Raw genomic sequence first — 16,596 nt, 5'->3', positions numbered from 1 at the left:
AGTCTACCCAAATACCAGAGGTGGTCAAAGTAGTCAAGAAAGCTACTCAAGTAGAAGTAGAAGTAGCGACGAAAAAATCTACTCAAGTACGTGTACAAGTACTTCCTCCATAAGCCACCTAAAACTACTTGAAGTAGAAGTAGAACTGACTGACTTTAAATCTACTCAAGTAAGTAAGTAGTTTTGAAAACAGTCTTAATAGAGGCATTACTGCACTTGCTTTGATGCTACAACATGCATGTTCTGCAGACAAAAGACCTGAAAGTAATTAGAACCCAAAGTATGATACTCCGAGTATCACACTAGGAATTGAAAGCGAAATATAAATACCACCATTAAAAAGTGGAAAATATATTTAATGTCTTCTATCCATAAAGCTTCAAAGATGATCTGCTAAAACGTTCCAAAAAGCCGAATTTTCCAGATTAGCAGAGCACGTTATGGGCTGCTAGATAACGATAGCCAGGATAGATAATTGCTAGATTGCGAAACGGTAGTTTCGAGCGTTATGGTGCGCCATGTTTGCTTTGATGAAATATTTGATACGAGCGACAATGCGGTGTGAGCGGAACCATAAGCAATCCGGTACCTAAATTATATTCACTGATACTTTCGTGAAAACAAATTTGCCACCCCATAACTACTAACTAACTACTAACTACTAACTAACTACTACTAACAAAAATTTCTGGACTTCACTTGACTTTTATGAATATTAAATGTTGGTACTCCGTGAAAACAGCCCCAAAATTCCTCAGGCTATCTTTCGTATTGGGGGATTAAACTACTTCTACTTGACAAACTGAAAATAGCGAAAAGTAAGTAAGTTGATCACAAAATAATACGAAGTAGAAGTAGAAGTAGGAAAAATCAGATCTACTTGAGTTAATACCAGAAGTAGAGGAAAACTACTTGAGTACTTCAAAAAACTAGAAGTACTTCGTTACCTCTGCCTAATACTCGACTCGACGCGTAGTACGTGATTGAGAATCGAATCACTCAGGTACTCGATTTTGCCCAGCCCCAAGTCCTAATCAGACAGCATTCACCTTGGTCTAGACCAGTGGTTCTCAACCTTTTTCACCTCGTGGACCGGTAAAATTTCAAAAAATATGTGACGGACTGGTGGATCTTAAAAAATTGAATTCAACCCAAAATTTAGTGTATGCAGCTGTTTTTCTGCAAGTGTTGTACTAGAGCAGGGGTACCAACCGTTTTGCTATCTACTGCCGATTACTTATTCGATTACTTATATGGCAGCCGGCCGCATTCAAGGACATACAGTTTTAAGGATGAACTAACTTGACGCGAAATACCCATGTTAAACCGTCCAGTCAATGTCCATTTCTAGTGAACTCCGGACTAATCTTCTTTTTTCAGATCGTCTTACTATACGCACCGAAATCACTACATAGTGGTCATGTTGACTGGGATCAGACATGGCCGCGCCAAGCGCGAAAATTTTTTCCGATTCACGAATGAATTTCTTCATTAATAATCCTAGTTTCACATATTACTATTGTAGCAGACCGCTGGTCCTTTTAATCCATTGTCCCTAGTTAACGCCGAATATCTGTTATGAAGGAAATATACCGTGCTCCTATTAGGATTTCATTTTATCATGACAACTATTTGAACTCTACTATCTCTGCTAGTGTTGCGTAAGCATTGTTACTCCAAACATAGTCCTAGCTAGAGGAATGCCTTTTTCCTGTCGTTAGAACTTTACCTACCCGTTTTCATTGGCTAAAGCATGAAAATCACATTCATTGTTACGCATTTTCGGGTATATAAACCCACGTATTCTCTGTGACGGCCCTTGAGATCTGAGATTCACCTCAGTGCCTGATGCACTATTGTCTGCAATACATCCGACTGAGGGAACTCGTGTGAGTTAAGGAATCACCGCCTAAGACAGCAAGCTACCAGCAAGTCGTTCAGCTGCCTACTGCTCCAGCACGGCACAGCATCCTGTTACAGCTGCCAGCAAGTCGTTAAGCTACCTAGCTCCAGCACGCCTCAGTCCACTGATACATTGTCAAATATATTCATCATTCCTCAGCCAATGCGATCAGATTCATCGGTAGAGTTGATGGAGGAAGTGTTTTCGAAAAGTTAAGGCGGATTAGAAATGATGATCTACCTACGATTGGGCCAACTGTTATTGTAGTCACCTTGATGCGGGTTGTTATCTCTTGTCAGCCCATCAGCATTGTCATTATAGTGCAGTTGTTCTCAAACTTTTTTAGACATCCCCTCGCCCCCTGATCGTCATATCCCAAAAATGCAACTAGAATGCTGGTAATCCCAACGGATAGTTTGATGGCATGGAAGGCTGTGCCTGTTGATGAGAGAATTCCGAAATGTGAAGTTCGGAATAAACACAAAGCAATAACCATGGAAAGAAGATCAATCGCGCCGAGAGCGAAATTTTTTTCAGTTGACTGCACTTTCGCGCCACACCCCCAGTTTGAGAACCACTGGTATAGTGGAAAGATATTGGAATCTCACAAACGTACTAGAAAAAAAAAATTCTTTCGTGAGGAGTTGGTATTTCTATATAGGGTCTATCATTTTCCTCTGCTGTTCGCATCTGTACGGTGGAGCTCAGATTGCAAACGGCGCTACAGCTATATTAAAATCGAAAAATGCAGTCGCATTGAATCGCGACGAAAATTTCAAGACTAAATAAAATATTTCAAAAATTCAGGAGTCAGTTCGTAAATTCAACTTTCATGTCGACGGCCGCCAACACATACTAATTGAATTACGCGTCCAGACTGTCCACTGTCCACGACCACACAAATTTCTTTCTACGGCCGCAGGTTAGCCAGGCCTGTACCAGAGAGAGACATTTTGAGAGTTTTGATCGTAATTAAATATGTTTATGCTGGCATTCATGTGATTTTACGGTAGTGTCTGCTTAGTGCTGAGTCGAGGTAAAGTTGACTTGCACAGATAAACATAGGTTAATTTCGTGCCGAAGGCCGTGGATTAATCGACCGCGCCAACTCGAATAATAAAATCCTAATATACCTCGCGGACCGGCAGAAAAGTCGTCGCGGACCGGCGGTTGAAAACCACTGATCTAGACTACATATAATGCATGGGCTCTCACCTGGGGGTCCACGAAACCTCTAAATTCGTAGCACGATTCATATTATAATTTGAAGAGCATCTTAGAAGTACAGAACTTCAATGTACAATTTTATAGTATAAATTCATATTGAAATGAACCCAAATTTTTTCGGCTGACACTCGTCAGGGGTAATCGTCAGCAACTAATAGAGAATTGGAAATAACATTGTATATCAACAATCGTATTACATAATATGACGTCACCAGCATGAAATTTCGAGTAAGAGATCGCTCAATGCACTATTTTTAGATGGTACACGAACTCCTTTTGTTGACACAGCCTTGGCTGGTGTATTTTGATTGAAGTCGACTCCAAGGCACACCAATGAAAGTGTGAACGGCCCCTCCCGACGACGCGAAATCTGTCGTCTCGATAATTTTCGCACAAACGGGATTATCCAACAGATGCTTGCCAATGGCAGACTTTATGGCCTTTGATTGCAACGCATAGGCTAAGCCTTGAGGGGATAAGTCAAGGGTGAGCTTTTCACCGAGTGTGATACGCGTGTTTTAATAACTCTAGGGACATGCTGATTTATGCGTTCCTGCAAACGTTTTGACGTTCTTCTCACGTAGCCACTGCCACAATCGCAGTGGCACTTATATTCGTACACGACACTGTTTAGTTGAAGTGCAGGAGGCCTGTCTTCACGCGTTGCAACACTTCAACAAAGAAATGTTAATGTCGTGTAAGAGAATTCATGGTGAAATCGACTATTGCAGATACATGTCACTTCATTGCTTGTCCATCTCATAACCTCATCCTCCGCTAGGCCTACTCTTTATTTAGTGTGCATGCCTATTTGACAACTGATCCCATTTACATCAGCTTGACTTTGTGAAACTGCTGGACTTATAGCTAGGGTTACCATTTGTTCTCCATTTTCAGGAAATTGAAAATGTCCTCCGAGGACCCCTAATTATGTCCTTCTTTTTGGCAAATCGTCCTCCTTTACAGCGTTTACAACTGGTCTGATGGCCAGGGTCAAGTGGAAATAGGCATAAACGACGTGAAATAGGCAATGCGGACGACCGGGTGGTTCATTCGAGAATCGAATCAGACTGATTACTTTTCGTAGTCAACACCACAACATTAACGTAAAAAAGCGGGTAATCGAGGAGTCGAGCCAAATGGATTACCTTTTTATTCTTAGTCAACACCATAAGATTTCCAGTATTTATATCAAAATCAGCTTCGTTCAATTTCGGTAGACGAACTTTTTAGGATTTTGAAAAAGTGTCCTCCTTTCCGTATTCCAAAATATGGTAACGCTAACTTAGCGCCACGTGTGTATTGATAACTAAACAGTGTATCCGACTGGAAGTTGAAGCCGACTTCGTATTATGCTTAAGTCAAATATTGCCCGATTTCGAAAATTCACCGGCTGCAGGCGTAAACCGCTATCTCATTAGCATGGCATATGATGTGATATTTTCAGTAATAATATTACGACTATTTGTTTTGGTCGCAGGATTTGACTGATCTGAAATTTACATTTGAATGGGTAGCCTTTAAAATGTGTTGGGAACCGCTGCTAACAGGCATGTAAAACAAGAGGCATGCCGGATTCGGCCCGCAGACAATTTCCGGTCTTCCTTGGTAATGTTACCCGCGGGTCTACATACATTTGCCAGCAAACATTAACAATCTAACTGACGTTCACAGATGTCTCATAGACTTCAACAACCATTGAAATACATTGCGCTAATAATCTAATAAGTACTGTTTTCGGTCTCTATACTTGAAACTTGGACGCTATACATTAGGTGCGATTTATTGCTTGTATAGGTGGCTAAATAAGCGATTAATGTATCGATTCAGGGATCCGGCCCGCCAAGTCCTTACTTTTCCCATATCCGGCCCGCCGACTGGAGAAGTTGCCCGGCGCTGTTCTATGTGGTTTTCTAGTATCCATTCAGTATAGGTGGGAGTCTGATTCCATAGACTACTCCAATTCGCTTTGACCCATTCCTATCTTTTCATTGTATCGCATTTTTATGGTGCATTGAACTGATAATAATTGCTAATAAACCATTAATGATGATGATAGACACTGCTTGGTGCGACTAGATCGTAGACAATGGACAATTCGACATGCAAGGCGACTATAATTCGTTGAACTACGTCTGCTATCATGCAGAGACTCAGGCATAACGGATTTAGCAGTGGAATATCGTCTATTCTATACTCTGCCGATATAAAATATGTTATAGTAAACGAGAAGCATCGCTAATAAAATATTCCAAGTTTGACCATGTCATGTGCTGACTATACTAGCTTTGCTTTTTATGAATGTCGACGATAAGCCAATTTGTTTTATATGTACCCTCAACCTGTATCAGAATGCGAATAATTGCCTACAGCACATTGACTCCCCTGCTTATTCGATTGAATGGAAAATATCAAGGAGTTTCCATTGCTAGAATCTAAGAAAATGTCTCTAAAGAAAAATATCAGAGGAATGGCAGTTATCGGGACCCCATCCTTCAGCAGTATACCTGTGTTCCTTGTGCTCATTTGAGATGAGTAATATCTATCAATGATATGGTAAGCTCGCTGCACATTGCTACACCGTCAATCTCTCAGAATATTGTCAAACTTGTTATAGAAAACAGTGACAAACTACACACTGAAATGTCAGCGTGTAGTGAAAACTTTGTAGGCTGTACTCTTGCTATTCTTGTTATTCTTATAATTGCAAAAAGCGATAATCGGCATATCTACGATTAGAATTTTTAGTGTGACGGTTCTAACTAGATATAAGGCAGGTAGTATTTCTAGGATAAGAAAGCAGCTGCAAACACTGGAAGTGTGCCACGTAATCATTGGTAAATCGAATGACCAAAACATTTGACCGAAAAGGTTGGACGGGCACCTCATGCGATAGAGACAGTGTAGTAGCAATGTGAATAATATCACCATCTAGTGTGGAAGAGCAGCCGCAATAGTTCAGTGGCTAGTGGTTAAAGCACTGGTCTTGTAAACCAGGGGTCGTGAGTTCGATCATCACTGGTGGCTTAAGTGGTCCTGGCGGAGTGGTTAAGGCAGCAGACACGAAATTCGTTGGGCTCTGCTCGCCCCTGCCGAGGACGTGTCTCTTTAACAGACTCACGTTTCCGTCAATTTCCAAATTTCTCACAATCTCAGCGGGAATTCGAAGCAGCTTGACAGGAACGGAGAAAACAACAGGAGTTTTGGACTGTACTATGAAGTTCGGTGTATACTATTGGAGTACTGCTGGGGTGATAACACAGCCTACTGCGTCATACTGACAATGTTGTGCACTTTGCAGGTTTCCATCATGCCCTTCATGATTTATATTAACCTTTGCCCACCCTGCAGTCCTGTTTCAGATTGAGATTTTCGATATCGGAATGAGTTTGTGTAGGCCTACTTGTGTAGTGTAGTAATCACTCCTAGTAGCTTACATCATAATCTATCCCAAGAGGTGGCCCACAAAGAAGTACCCTACCTTTATTTCTACTAAGTGCTCGAGTAAGTTTTGCCAACATGCATTGATCATCTTGGTTAATTTTAGATTACATAGTAACATTTTTCTATTCAAAACTACTTAGTTTTTTTACGTTGGATTACTTTTTTACAGAAGAGCGTCGTAATTGGGGTGGTGCTTTCATCACTTTTACGAGTGAAATTATCATAACAGCTTGCTCGGACAGCCCTGTATCGTGGTAACGTATATGTTGAAAAATCGCAGATAGTTCTGCCAAGGAATAGTTACCCAGCGGTTTGGATGTACATTGTACAAGTGGCTTACAGTGTATATAATGCTAACCTAACACGGCTAACCCCTGAGCGCTGAGTAGTCACTGTCACTGTTGATATCATATGTGCTTACAGTCATATAAACACTCAAATTTAAAATGTATTCACCAATCAGTGATCCGGGGACATCTAGAACTAGATATCACTGTGGTGGTCATACATACTCGTTGATACATTACGATATTGTGAAAAGCAGATGTCATTGTGTTTAGTCTTCTCATACAAATACAAGTTTATACAAATTCCACGTTCGCGATTCGTGCCTTCCGTTCTTGCTTGTCATTCGATCGCTATTAGCTAGACCTGCTGCATGCTACTCATTTCACTTACATCTATACAGTACTCCACTTCAGGAAAAGCCAATGTGACGTCTTTATACTTTAACCAATGTCTGTTGCAATGCGCAGCAAATTTTCGAACGCTTCGCGAGTCAGGTCATCAGAAAACAGCGAGCCCGCCGTGCGCTCCAGATCGTCGTCATCGCGAAAGTAAGCGAAAGCTCTTTGATATAGGATGCCAGAGAACAGTTTACCTATTAGAGGACATTTTAAGGGCTCGCCAAGAATAGCGTTCAAAAACATCGCATCCTTCATGCAGCACAGCCATTGAGATGAGCTGTGCAGAGCACCATTGTTAAAGGAGTTCTGTGGTATTTCCTCGATTTCAGAAGGCAGCGGTGCCTCATAATAGGTTGCACAAATGGTGAATATGAGGGCTTTTATGGCCTCTTCAACTTGGCGTTCGCGGTCTTCGCTGGATGTGCCCCAGTATCTTATGACTGCTGCTACCAACCTCACTTTGTCATCGAAAGACTCGACGATCTCTTTATTCCCTCCTCTCAGTAAGACATCGAAAATGTAGGATTGCCTCTCTTCCATTTTATCATCCATATCCGCCCGATTCACGAGCATATCCTCCTCCAAATCCAACTTTAGCGATTCCATTTAGGGCCTATCAATTGTCACGGTTAACATTTCTGCTACATATTGTTCGCCTTTACGACCCGTCACCAAAACCTGGTAAGTATCGAGCACTTGGTCTTCTCCGACATCTTTCACCAGATTTACCTGATATGAGGCGTGTCTGATAGAGGAAGACATTTTGTTACTAGAAATTCGGTCTTGATCATCTGGGACTATTGGCATGAAATCCGTTAGAACCTGCGGATTATCGACTTTAAGCAAGCACGTTTTTCTTGTACTGAATCTGTAGCCGCCGTGCTCCAAATCGTCGACGAAATCTGAGACATTCGGCAGATTCCAGTACTCATTGAGACAGGCTTTGAGCTTGTCTTTCGGTAGATTTCTGACATGTTGCCTCAAAAATTGAATCACGCTATCATCGTTTCGATAATTGCTTCCCAGCCAAATTAGTAATTGCTCGAGCGGATCAAGTGATTGCTGCTGAATTTAGTTACGTTGCATGGTGAACGATTATTATTGATACGCCAATAATATCGAGTTGATATCACGCTTTAAAGGAAATATCGGTAGCAGTGATTGTGTAACAAATATCGTCAAATTTCGTGACGTAACATTATCGTAGCAGGTAGTCTACAATCTGCAACTGCTAGACTGTGAATATTGACATAATATTCACATAATATTGTCACTGTGAAGCTCTTCAAATAAATGTTCTGAATCAATGATTCTCAACCATTTTGACCTTGCGGGCCAGAAAGACCTCAAAACAAATGCTACGGAGCGGTGAAATTTCGAAAACCAAAAACGGAATCTAAATTTAAATACAACTGCCTGCAACTTGAATGTAATATTATAAACTTCATTTAATAGTGTCTTTTTGATACGATATATTTATATGTCATTCTCCTGAAATTTGTGCAAGGCGAAGCTCACGAAATCCTATTAAATACCACAATCTAATGCGGAGCGGATCGACAAATTCTCTGCTCCGACTCCGATCCCGTTTTTCAATTCTCTTGTCTGGCTCCGGCTAAAAATGAAAAACTCCGGTCGGATATCCAATCCGTCTCCGGTCCATGCTCCGCGCAACACAGTACGGTGGTTCCGTGAATTTATAAATATGGCTCGTTTATTTTCCCACTGGCTTGGCGGTTACTTGCGTGTTGTTGATTGGTAGTTATAGTTACAAAATTCATGCTTATTAATAAATATTTTAGCCGGATCGACAAATTAATTATCCGGCCCCGGCCAAAATTGAAAAAATCCGGCCGAATATTTAATCCGGCTCCGGTCCATGCCCCGCACTACCACAAACCCGGTTGTGATTGTTCGGCATCCTTGAAAGAAATGCGAGTTCGCTATTTACTTGTAGCCTCTATTATACTAACAAGACTCGCTTCACTGCACTTTCGGAATTTACCGAAGTTTGTCTTCGTAGATTTCGCATATAGCATGCCCGAAACGAGTTGTAGGCTACTTTTAAACAATTTCTAATAGCACCTGCATCATTGTGACGCACGCCCAAAGAAGACCATCAACTCTCAATTGCGTCACCATACCACAAATACGTACCAAACTTCTGAATGCATTTAAAATTTGATGTTTTATTCCTTTAATTAATGGAAAAGCGCCCAACTCCTTGCATTCTGGAATTGAGATTTGAAATTCCAATATATCTGGCGGACCGGCAAGAAACTTACCACGGACCGGCGGTGGTTAAGAACCACTGATCTAAAGTATTGAAAATCTTTTGAATATCGGCTGAATCAATCGGAGTTCTCGGTGAAAGTGGCATAGGTATCGATTCGATGATCATTGAACACGGACGTAGCCAGACTAAGGTGAGGTAAGACTTCTATTCGCAATAACATTAGTGATGCCACAAGATTCCAAATCCGAAAGGCGCAGACGGACGATTACCCACTCGTTAAACCATTAGTTACTTAATTCAGGAAGCTCATACATGTAAAACGGTATGCAACTTCATTCTATTTATTCGAAATTCATTCTTTACCGAAGGTTGATTTGTCTGAAATGTTGAAAGTAGTAGACCTTATGCCTCGGTAAAGCGTGATCGATGTATAACTCCACATGGACTGTGGTATTTACCCATGCGATTTCTGACAATGCTGAATCAATCAAATACTATCACGTGTATTCATCGAGATACAACTTTCTTGAAGACCAGAACAATTTTTTTTTCATTTTTCTGCAGATGTGGAAAGCCACAGTCCAAACATGGAATCTGCGGACAAGCTATTATTACTAGCAACCATGTTGGATTGAAGCAGGGGTAAGGAAACCATGGCTCGCGATCCATATATGGCTCTTTTGATGATATGATATGGCTCTTTGACAATCTTTCAATTTTGCACTTGATACGAGTCTTATTCATAGATTTTGACGCGACCTTTTTGTAAATTTCCATAACGGCCCGAGTCATTATTCTTATGATTGCAGCGATAAGTATATGTAGTGTCAAAGCAGTGGCGCATCCATGGGAGTTTTAGTGCCTCGGAACCTCACATTTCAAATTCCGAAAATTTCTGTCCAATATTGCCCGCTGCGAATTGCTCATTTATCAGTTCACTATGATCGTTATTTTCTATATTAGGGAAAATACGGTACATTAAAGTTATTTAGGGGTCTACATCAGACAAATCTAATTCGTTGAGTTGTATACGAAGTTTGTATACCTGCAAAACAGGAACGTCCTTAGAAGTGACATTGCCAATTGCAAATTCAAATTAGTTTCGAAGAATATCATATAGCTCTCAAGGATATGCTAATGAAAATACGTAAGCTTGCTAAGGATTCCCGACCCCGATATAGTTAAGCGAAATTATTGCATGCTAAAATGGCTGGCGACAGGCTTAATCAGTGAGGGTGTAATCAAATAACGAATCCTATCTAGTGAACTTCGATGTCGTGGCACATGACGTCAAAATATTCAATCGGGACGTAGCAGTTGGTTGGCATCGTCGTATGGCTCTATGGCAGTGGTTCTAAACCTTTTTGTCCTTACAGACCCCCTTAGGACTGTCACGGAGCCCCGCGGCCCCCCAAGTTTTAGATCAAATTTAGCTCGTTATTGAGTAACCGTTAACTGTCTTGTGCAATTATCGAACTTATGCTAGCGATAAAGCAACCAGAATGCTAATAATCAATATGGATTATTTGATGGCATGGAAGGTTATGGCTGTCGAAGAGAGAATTCTCAAATATGAAATTCAAAGTTATACGCAGAGCAATGACTACTAATGATATGTAAATTGCGCCAAGCGCGACAATTTTTTTCAGTTGACTGCGGCTTTGCGCCCCCTTCAGATGCTTTCACTTCATCCTGTATGGTTATGGCTCATACCGTCACACAAGACTTGTGTTCATGCTGACAAAGACTTTTGTGCCAACTGACTAGAGTTGAAGGTAGTGACAAGCGCACTTTTCGGTTTAGTCTTCGTTCATTTATTTACAGCCTAATCATTTATCTGAGTATAAAACTCACTAATAAATGCGTAATTGTACACATTCGAGTTTGAGAACCACTGTCACAGAAGAATGTGGATGGTTTGGTAACAAATACCTCGAAGTCACCCTGATGGACCTTACTCCTTCAACTTCATATTTTTTCCACAAACCCCCACAAAACTTCTCTAAACAGCAATATGTTTGTGTCAGTAGGCTATTGGCAATTAAATAGAGTTTGCACTGTTGGTTATTTGAACTCCGACGGTCATTCTGGTTATGTGAGTCATTAAGTTTTAGTAGTCATAAAGTGAAACTGCCTCGTGATATCCCAAATTTTTAAAAAAATAAAAAATATGTTTCCACCATTTTGAAAATTTAGCGGTCTCACGGACCCCCTGAAAATGCTTCGCGGACCCCCGGTTGAGAACCACTGCTCTATGGGAATTACAATTGGAATATTGGACCCATATGGCTCTTTTACCGAAAAAGGTTCCTGACCCCTGGATTAAAGTATACTTATTGATTTCTAGCGGAACTATACACCTACAGCTTCAAGCAAAGCGTGGTGAAGGGTTTAGGGAGAATTATACGTACTGGGGTTGGCTACCTGTCAATAAGCAACCCAGCGAAGATTGAAGATGTCTGTACAAATTTATCAGGCGACAATATTGATATTTTACAACGCGCATGGCGTTAGATGGCGTCGAATGAAACTATAAAAATGAATATTTTATGCTAACAAACCTACCATTGAAAGAAAACGGATAACCGGGCTGAAATCGACATTCGGCAATCCATCTTGACTAGTCAATATTGGCTCCAGAAAGGAAATCGCATTTGGAGGGAGGTCAAATGTCCTCTCCAGGGTTTGACGATGGAACACCTTGCACGGGCATTTTCCTGCGACCTGTGGGAGTGTTACATGTTAATTCCAGAGATCGTGTCTTGGATTCACTGCGTCTTCGTTTTTATTTTAATTTGCACGCACTCAGATTAGGCAGGGGCAAGGATTATTGCGTGACCTTATATTCAATGATCATCAGGGTTGTAATGACTCGGACTCGACTTGGTGGCGGGTGAATTGAAACTGACTCGACCTGACTCGAGTCAAAACTATAAAAGTGAGATTGACTTGTAACTCGGAACCTTGTAACTTGGTTACAACCCTGATGATCATTCTATTGAACTCAATGCAGTTCTCATGTGGCTCCTAACACGAGGCCTCGAATGCAGCGACAAAGATTGAGAACTACTGTTCTACAGGCTTCACTTTCGAATTAGTTAGGCATTGTATGAACAAGTCTTCGAGGGACGATTATGTTGGTTCATTAAAACTATATTGGGATGCCAGGATTCGAATTTTAAATGCATTTTGACCAGAGACAGGCAAACCAACATATGTATTACATGAGGCAGCATCTTCATCACAGATATACTAAATAAAGAGACATCGGATGCAATAGGTCTATATAGGCATAGGTTTACTTCAAATTTCTGAAATTAGCTGTCACTTACTACATTTTCCCGACGAAAATCTTTCATCGGGAGAAATCCTCTGGCTAAATCATAGACGCAAAAGTCTGTGTCACCCGCGAGTACGTAACCATCCAGCGCGTTGGCTATGGCGGCAACAACGGAATCTCCATCAGCAGGAACGACAGCATAGGGAATACTCTATTCCGTGAGAGTTTGCTTGAGAACGCTCTCTGGAACAATGTTATAAAATCACATCAATGATGATTACAAACTGCCAGCTGCAGCTATCGTTGAATCGCAGTGTCAGCGTGTCCACATGTGACCTATATACAGGGTTGCCATACCGTCCTTATTTCTAAGATTTGTCCTTATTTTGAAGGGCCACGTCTTAGAAAACTCGACTGTCCTTATTTCTAAGAAATGTCCTTATTTTCGACTTGGGTCCTTATTTTGTCTTATTTTGAACCGCTTAAGATCTTCAATCGTTTTTCCCTGGTAGTGTTGCATAATATTCTAAAATTATGCTTTTACGTTGAGATTTTATGACATCATAAATGATAGGAACTCTCGTGATTTACACACCACAAGATTTGACTTCTAACTGGTGAGGGCTAGGGCAGTGAGTGGCGGTATAGCAGTTTCGTCAGCACCAAGCTACCGCAGCGGGCGTCCTTTTAGCACTTAACATCAGTACCAGGTTGCTGCTGTTCGATCTACAGCAGAATAAGCTCAAGCTGTGGGGAAGGCCGCATTTATTGCGTAGTGAAAAAAGGCGCAGTGCAGTCGACACAGTGGTTAAAAAGTAGTAAAGCTATAAATCATTGATGAATTTTTCTAAATTATATTGCACTTGTGCATATAGTTTTAGCTACTAATAAGGCTAAATCTGGTTAGTTAAAATGAGCAGGTGCAAAAACGTTTTTCGTGACGATTATGAGGGAGAATTTAAAGGTATCTAACGAAACTTGAAAGGTTTCGCACATTGTATTATCTGCAATTGTGACATTAACCTGGAGGCCATAGGAAAGGCCGCTATTTCAACTCACATTGATACCCCAAAACACAAGAACTGTGTCATAATGATTAATTTGAGCCAGTCTACGAATAATTTTTCCATAAGTCGATCAGCACCAACGACCACAAACTACAAGGCAGCTGCTGCAGAGGGTACCTGGGCATTCCAAACTGTCAAACGCCAGCAATCATTCCTCACCAACGATTGCACATCGCAATTGTTCAAAACAATATTCCCCGACTCCAATGTCGCAAATAAGTTTTCTCCGGCCAGGACCAACAGTACAAGCATTGTTACTGGAGTTCTTGCTCCATGCGCTAAAAATGAATTTGTATAAACTTGGTGTACGGCATTTTTTCATCTTCGTTGACGCCTCTTATCACAACGAGGTGACGAAGTTTGGTTTATCACCCTACGGAGGTGAGCGGTGCAGTGCTGTTTCGGCCCAAGTAAACCTAGACCTATGAGCTGTCGTGAGATCCATGAAGCACTTTCTAATAACAAGGTGTTGCTGGAGCAGATTGTTTTTGGCGAAAAGTATGGAATGTGATATGCCACGGCTCGAATAAATACAACGTATGTACAAAAACGCTTTTTCATGCTAATCGAATTGTTCGACTGTCCTTATTTTTGGGTCAATGTCGATGGCAACCCTGCCTATATAGAAAGGTTACCATTAGGGCTGGGCAAAATCGAGTACCTGGGTGATTCGATTCTGAATCACGTATTACGCTTCGAGTCCAGTCGAGTATACGAGTATCACTCATTATAACGTCACAACAGAATGTACCATGTCAAAGGTCAAATATGTACCGTTAATGCGACCACAAAGAACATAATGCCTGTTATCCATCACATTAAAGATACTTTTGCTATTTCTTCGACCCTACCGATTTCATTCCAATTCTTGACAATGTTTTGGAATGATCATGATTTCGGAAATGTGTTATTTCCAGCAACGTTCGTAGATTTGAACTATGTCTCGGTTGCTGCGACATGGCCAATCAAGGTTTCATGGCTTCCTCAGTGGAAAATAGTATCAAAACTATGATTCTCGTTAGTAAATTAACTTTCATTTGCGAGTAGCGTGTAATTTCAGTACTCGAAAAAATCGTATGGTACTACTCGACTCGAATCATCAAAATCAACACTCGATTCAGATTCGAGTACTCGAATAATTGTGCCCAGCCCTAGTTACCAAATGTCCTCCTTTTAACGGATTTTTCCTCCTTATTCAAGAAATCAAGAAATGTCCCCCGATGACGCCAAAATGTTCTCCTTTTCGCAATTCGTCCCCTTTCATAGCTTCGAGAGTCAGGAGATCATACATATAGAACTAAAAATGTCATACCAGTCGTGAAATGTGGATTGCGACGTCAAGGATTACTGAAAAAAGTCAACTCAAATCGATGATACGTGAAACGAGTCGTTCGGGAGTCGAGTCATCGAAATGACCTTTTTTTAGTGAATAGCAATATAATTTCCAAATTTACGGTATTGAATTATACTTCTTTTTTTGAGACTTGTAAAAAGTAGTCTCTTTTGCGGATCTCAAAATATGATAACCCTACTATATGTAAAATAATTCTCTTTAGGTAATAGACGATAAACCAGGTTGGATGCGGTAAATAACGAAGCGTTTTTGCTCTGTCTAGTCCGACAACACTAGTCGGTTTTCGATAATTGCACTACAGACTAGGCTTTAGCATTGTGCAACTGGCATATGACATACTTCCCATTATAGGCGGCGCTCTGTACCCAATCTCCGTGACTTCACCGTGTTCAACCACACTCCTAGTGCATTCAATTTTCTTAGTTCTTGATTCAAGATACTGCGAGATATTGCCTTCAGACTTGAGCCTGGAATATGAAACAGTGATAGCTTGCTCTACACTACGAACCGGTTGTATTCCGTTCCGTGAGATTCTGTTCCGTGAGAAAGGGCATGTAGTCTTGTAGTGTAATCTAGTGCTGAAATTTGCTTCGTACGAGCTTCCTTTTCGTGTACGTTCCAAATTTCCCAATTAAGTGATTTGAAGAAATGGAGTGGCAAGTGGCATCAATTGCTTATTACAGCTTTCGAAATTGCAGAAATGCATATTTTCTACTAACGCAGATTTACCAATGAATCCATGAATAGGCATTGTCTCAACAAGTCTTCGGAGAACGATTAAGTTAAGTTAATTCAATAAAATAATCATTACACTTGTTGGTCGTCCGTTTGTTGTGACAATCTAATTCGGACGCTACTTTCTATTTGACAAATCTTATGTAATTAGGCTTCAAAATCTGTTGAAGTAGAGGAAGTCGCCTTGAAGCCGGGGTGGGCAGCGTACGACCTGCGGACCGGACCCGGTCACATGATAATGATAGCCGCGGCCACAGTCAGCCGCAATCGCCGCTACTTGACTACGCCAAATTATATAGTTACAGTCACTACAGTGCAGGTTATTCTTTATTTCTTTGATTCATTTTTCGGCATGACATGTCCCATCACAATAAAGAAACTTTCCATTTATTCCTTCAGTCTCATGCCTAACCTCAAGTCGAAAAATAGATCAAAAAGAAATTTGGGCTGATAGTCTAATAAAGGCAGAAAGGACACAAATAAAGTGCTTCTTTATTAACGTTAACAAGAAAAAGCTGCCTTCCAATCTAATTGATGTTCACGTTCAGTCTTTACCGCGGGTCTGTACACCTCCGTCACGCAGCCGAGTCCAAAGAACTTGGTGACAACTTTGATCCACCACAGATGTCTCATTGCAGCTATTGAAGTACATTACGTTAATAAA

General features: G+C 40.9%; 2 protein-coding genes across 3 annotated transcripts in view; one reads left to right on the top strand and one right to left on the bottom strand.

Moving 5' to 3' along the window:
- Nucleotides 1–16,596, top strand: part of LOC145452069 (tyrosine--tRNA ligase, cytoplasmic-like) — a 539,006-nt gene that overhangs the window by 299,155 nt on the left and 223,255 nt on the right. The window lies entirely within an intron of this gene.
- LOC145452077 (single-strand DNA endonuclease ASTE1-like) overlaps nucleotides 1–16,596 on the bottom strand; it is a 173,125-nt gene that overhangs the window by 129,032 nt on the left and 27,497 nt on the right. For both annotated transcript variants that reach the window (XM_080330295.1, XM_080330294.1), the window contains exons 3-4: nucleotides 15,537–15,664; nucleotides 12,829–13,019 (exon numbers count right to left, since the gene is read on the bottom strand). In XM_080330295.1, the coding sequence (XP_080186421.1) occupies nucleotides 12,988–13,019; nucleotides 15,537–15,664 (160 nt within the window). In that variant the 3' untranslated portion in view covers nucleotides 12,829–12,987. The remainder of the gene's footprint in view (nucleotides 1–12,828; nucleotides 13,020–15,536; nucleotides 15,665–16,596) is intronic.

The sequence above is a fragment of the Botryllus schlosseri genome, chromosome 12, assembly GCF_051294905.1.
Source record: "Botryllus schlosseri isolate E-star chromosome 12, Bs_hap1, whole genome shotgun sequence".
NCBI lineage: Eukaryota > Metazoa > Chordata > Ascidiacea > Stolidobranchia > Styelidae > Botryllus > Botryllus schlosseri.
Note: the sequence above shows the minus strand (reverse complement) of the source record. Positions and strands in the feature narration are given on the sequence as shown.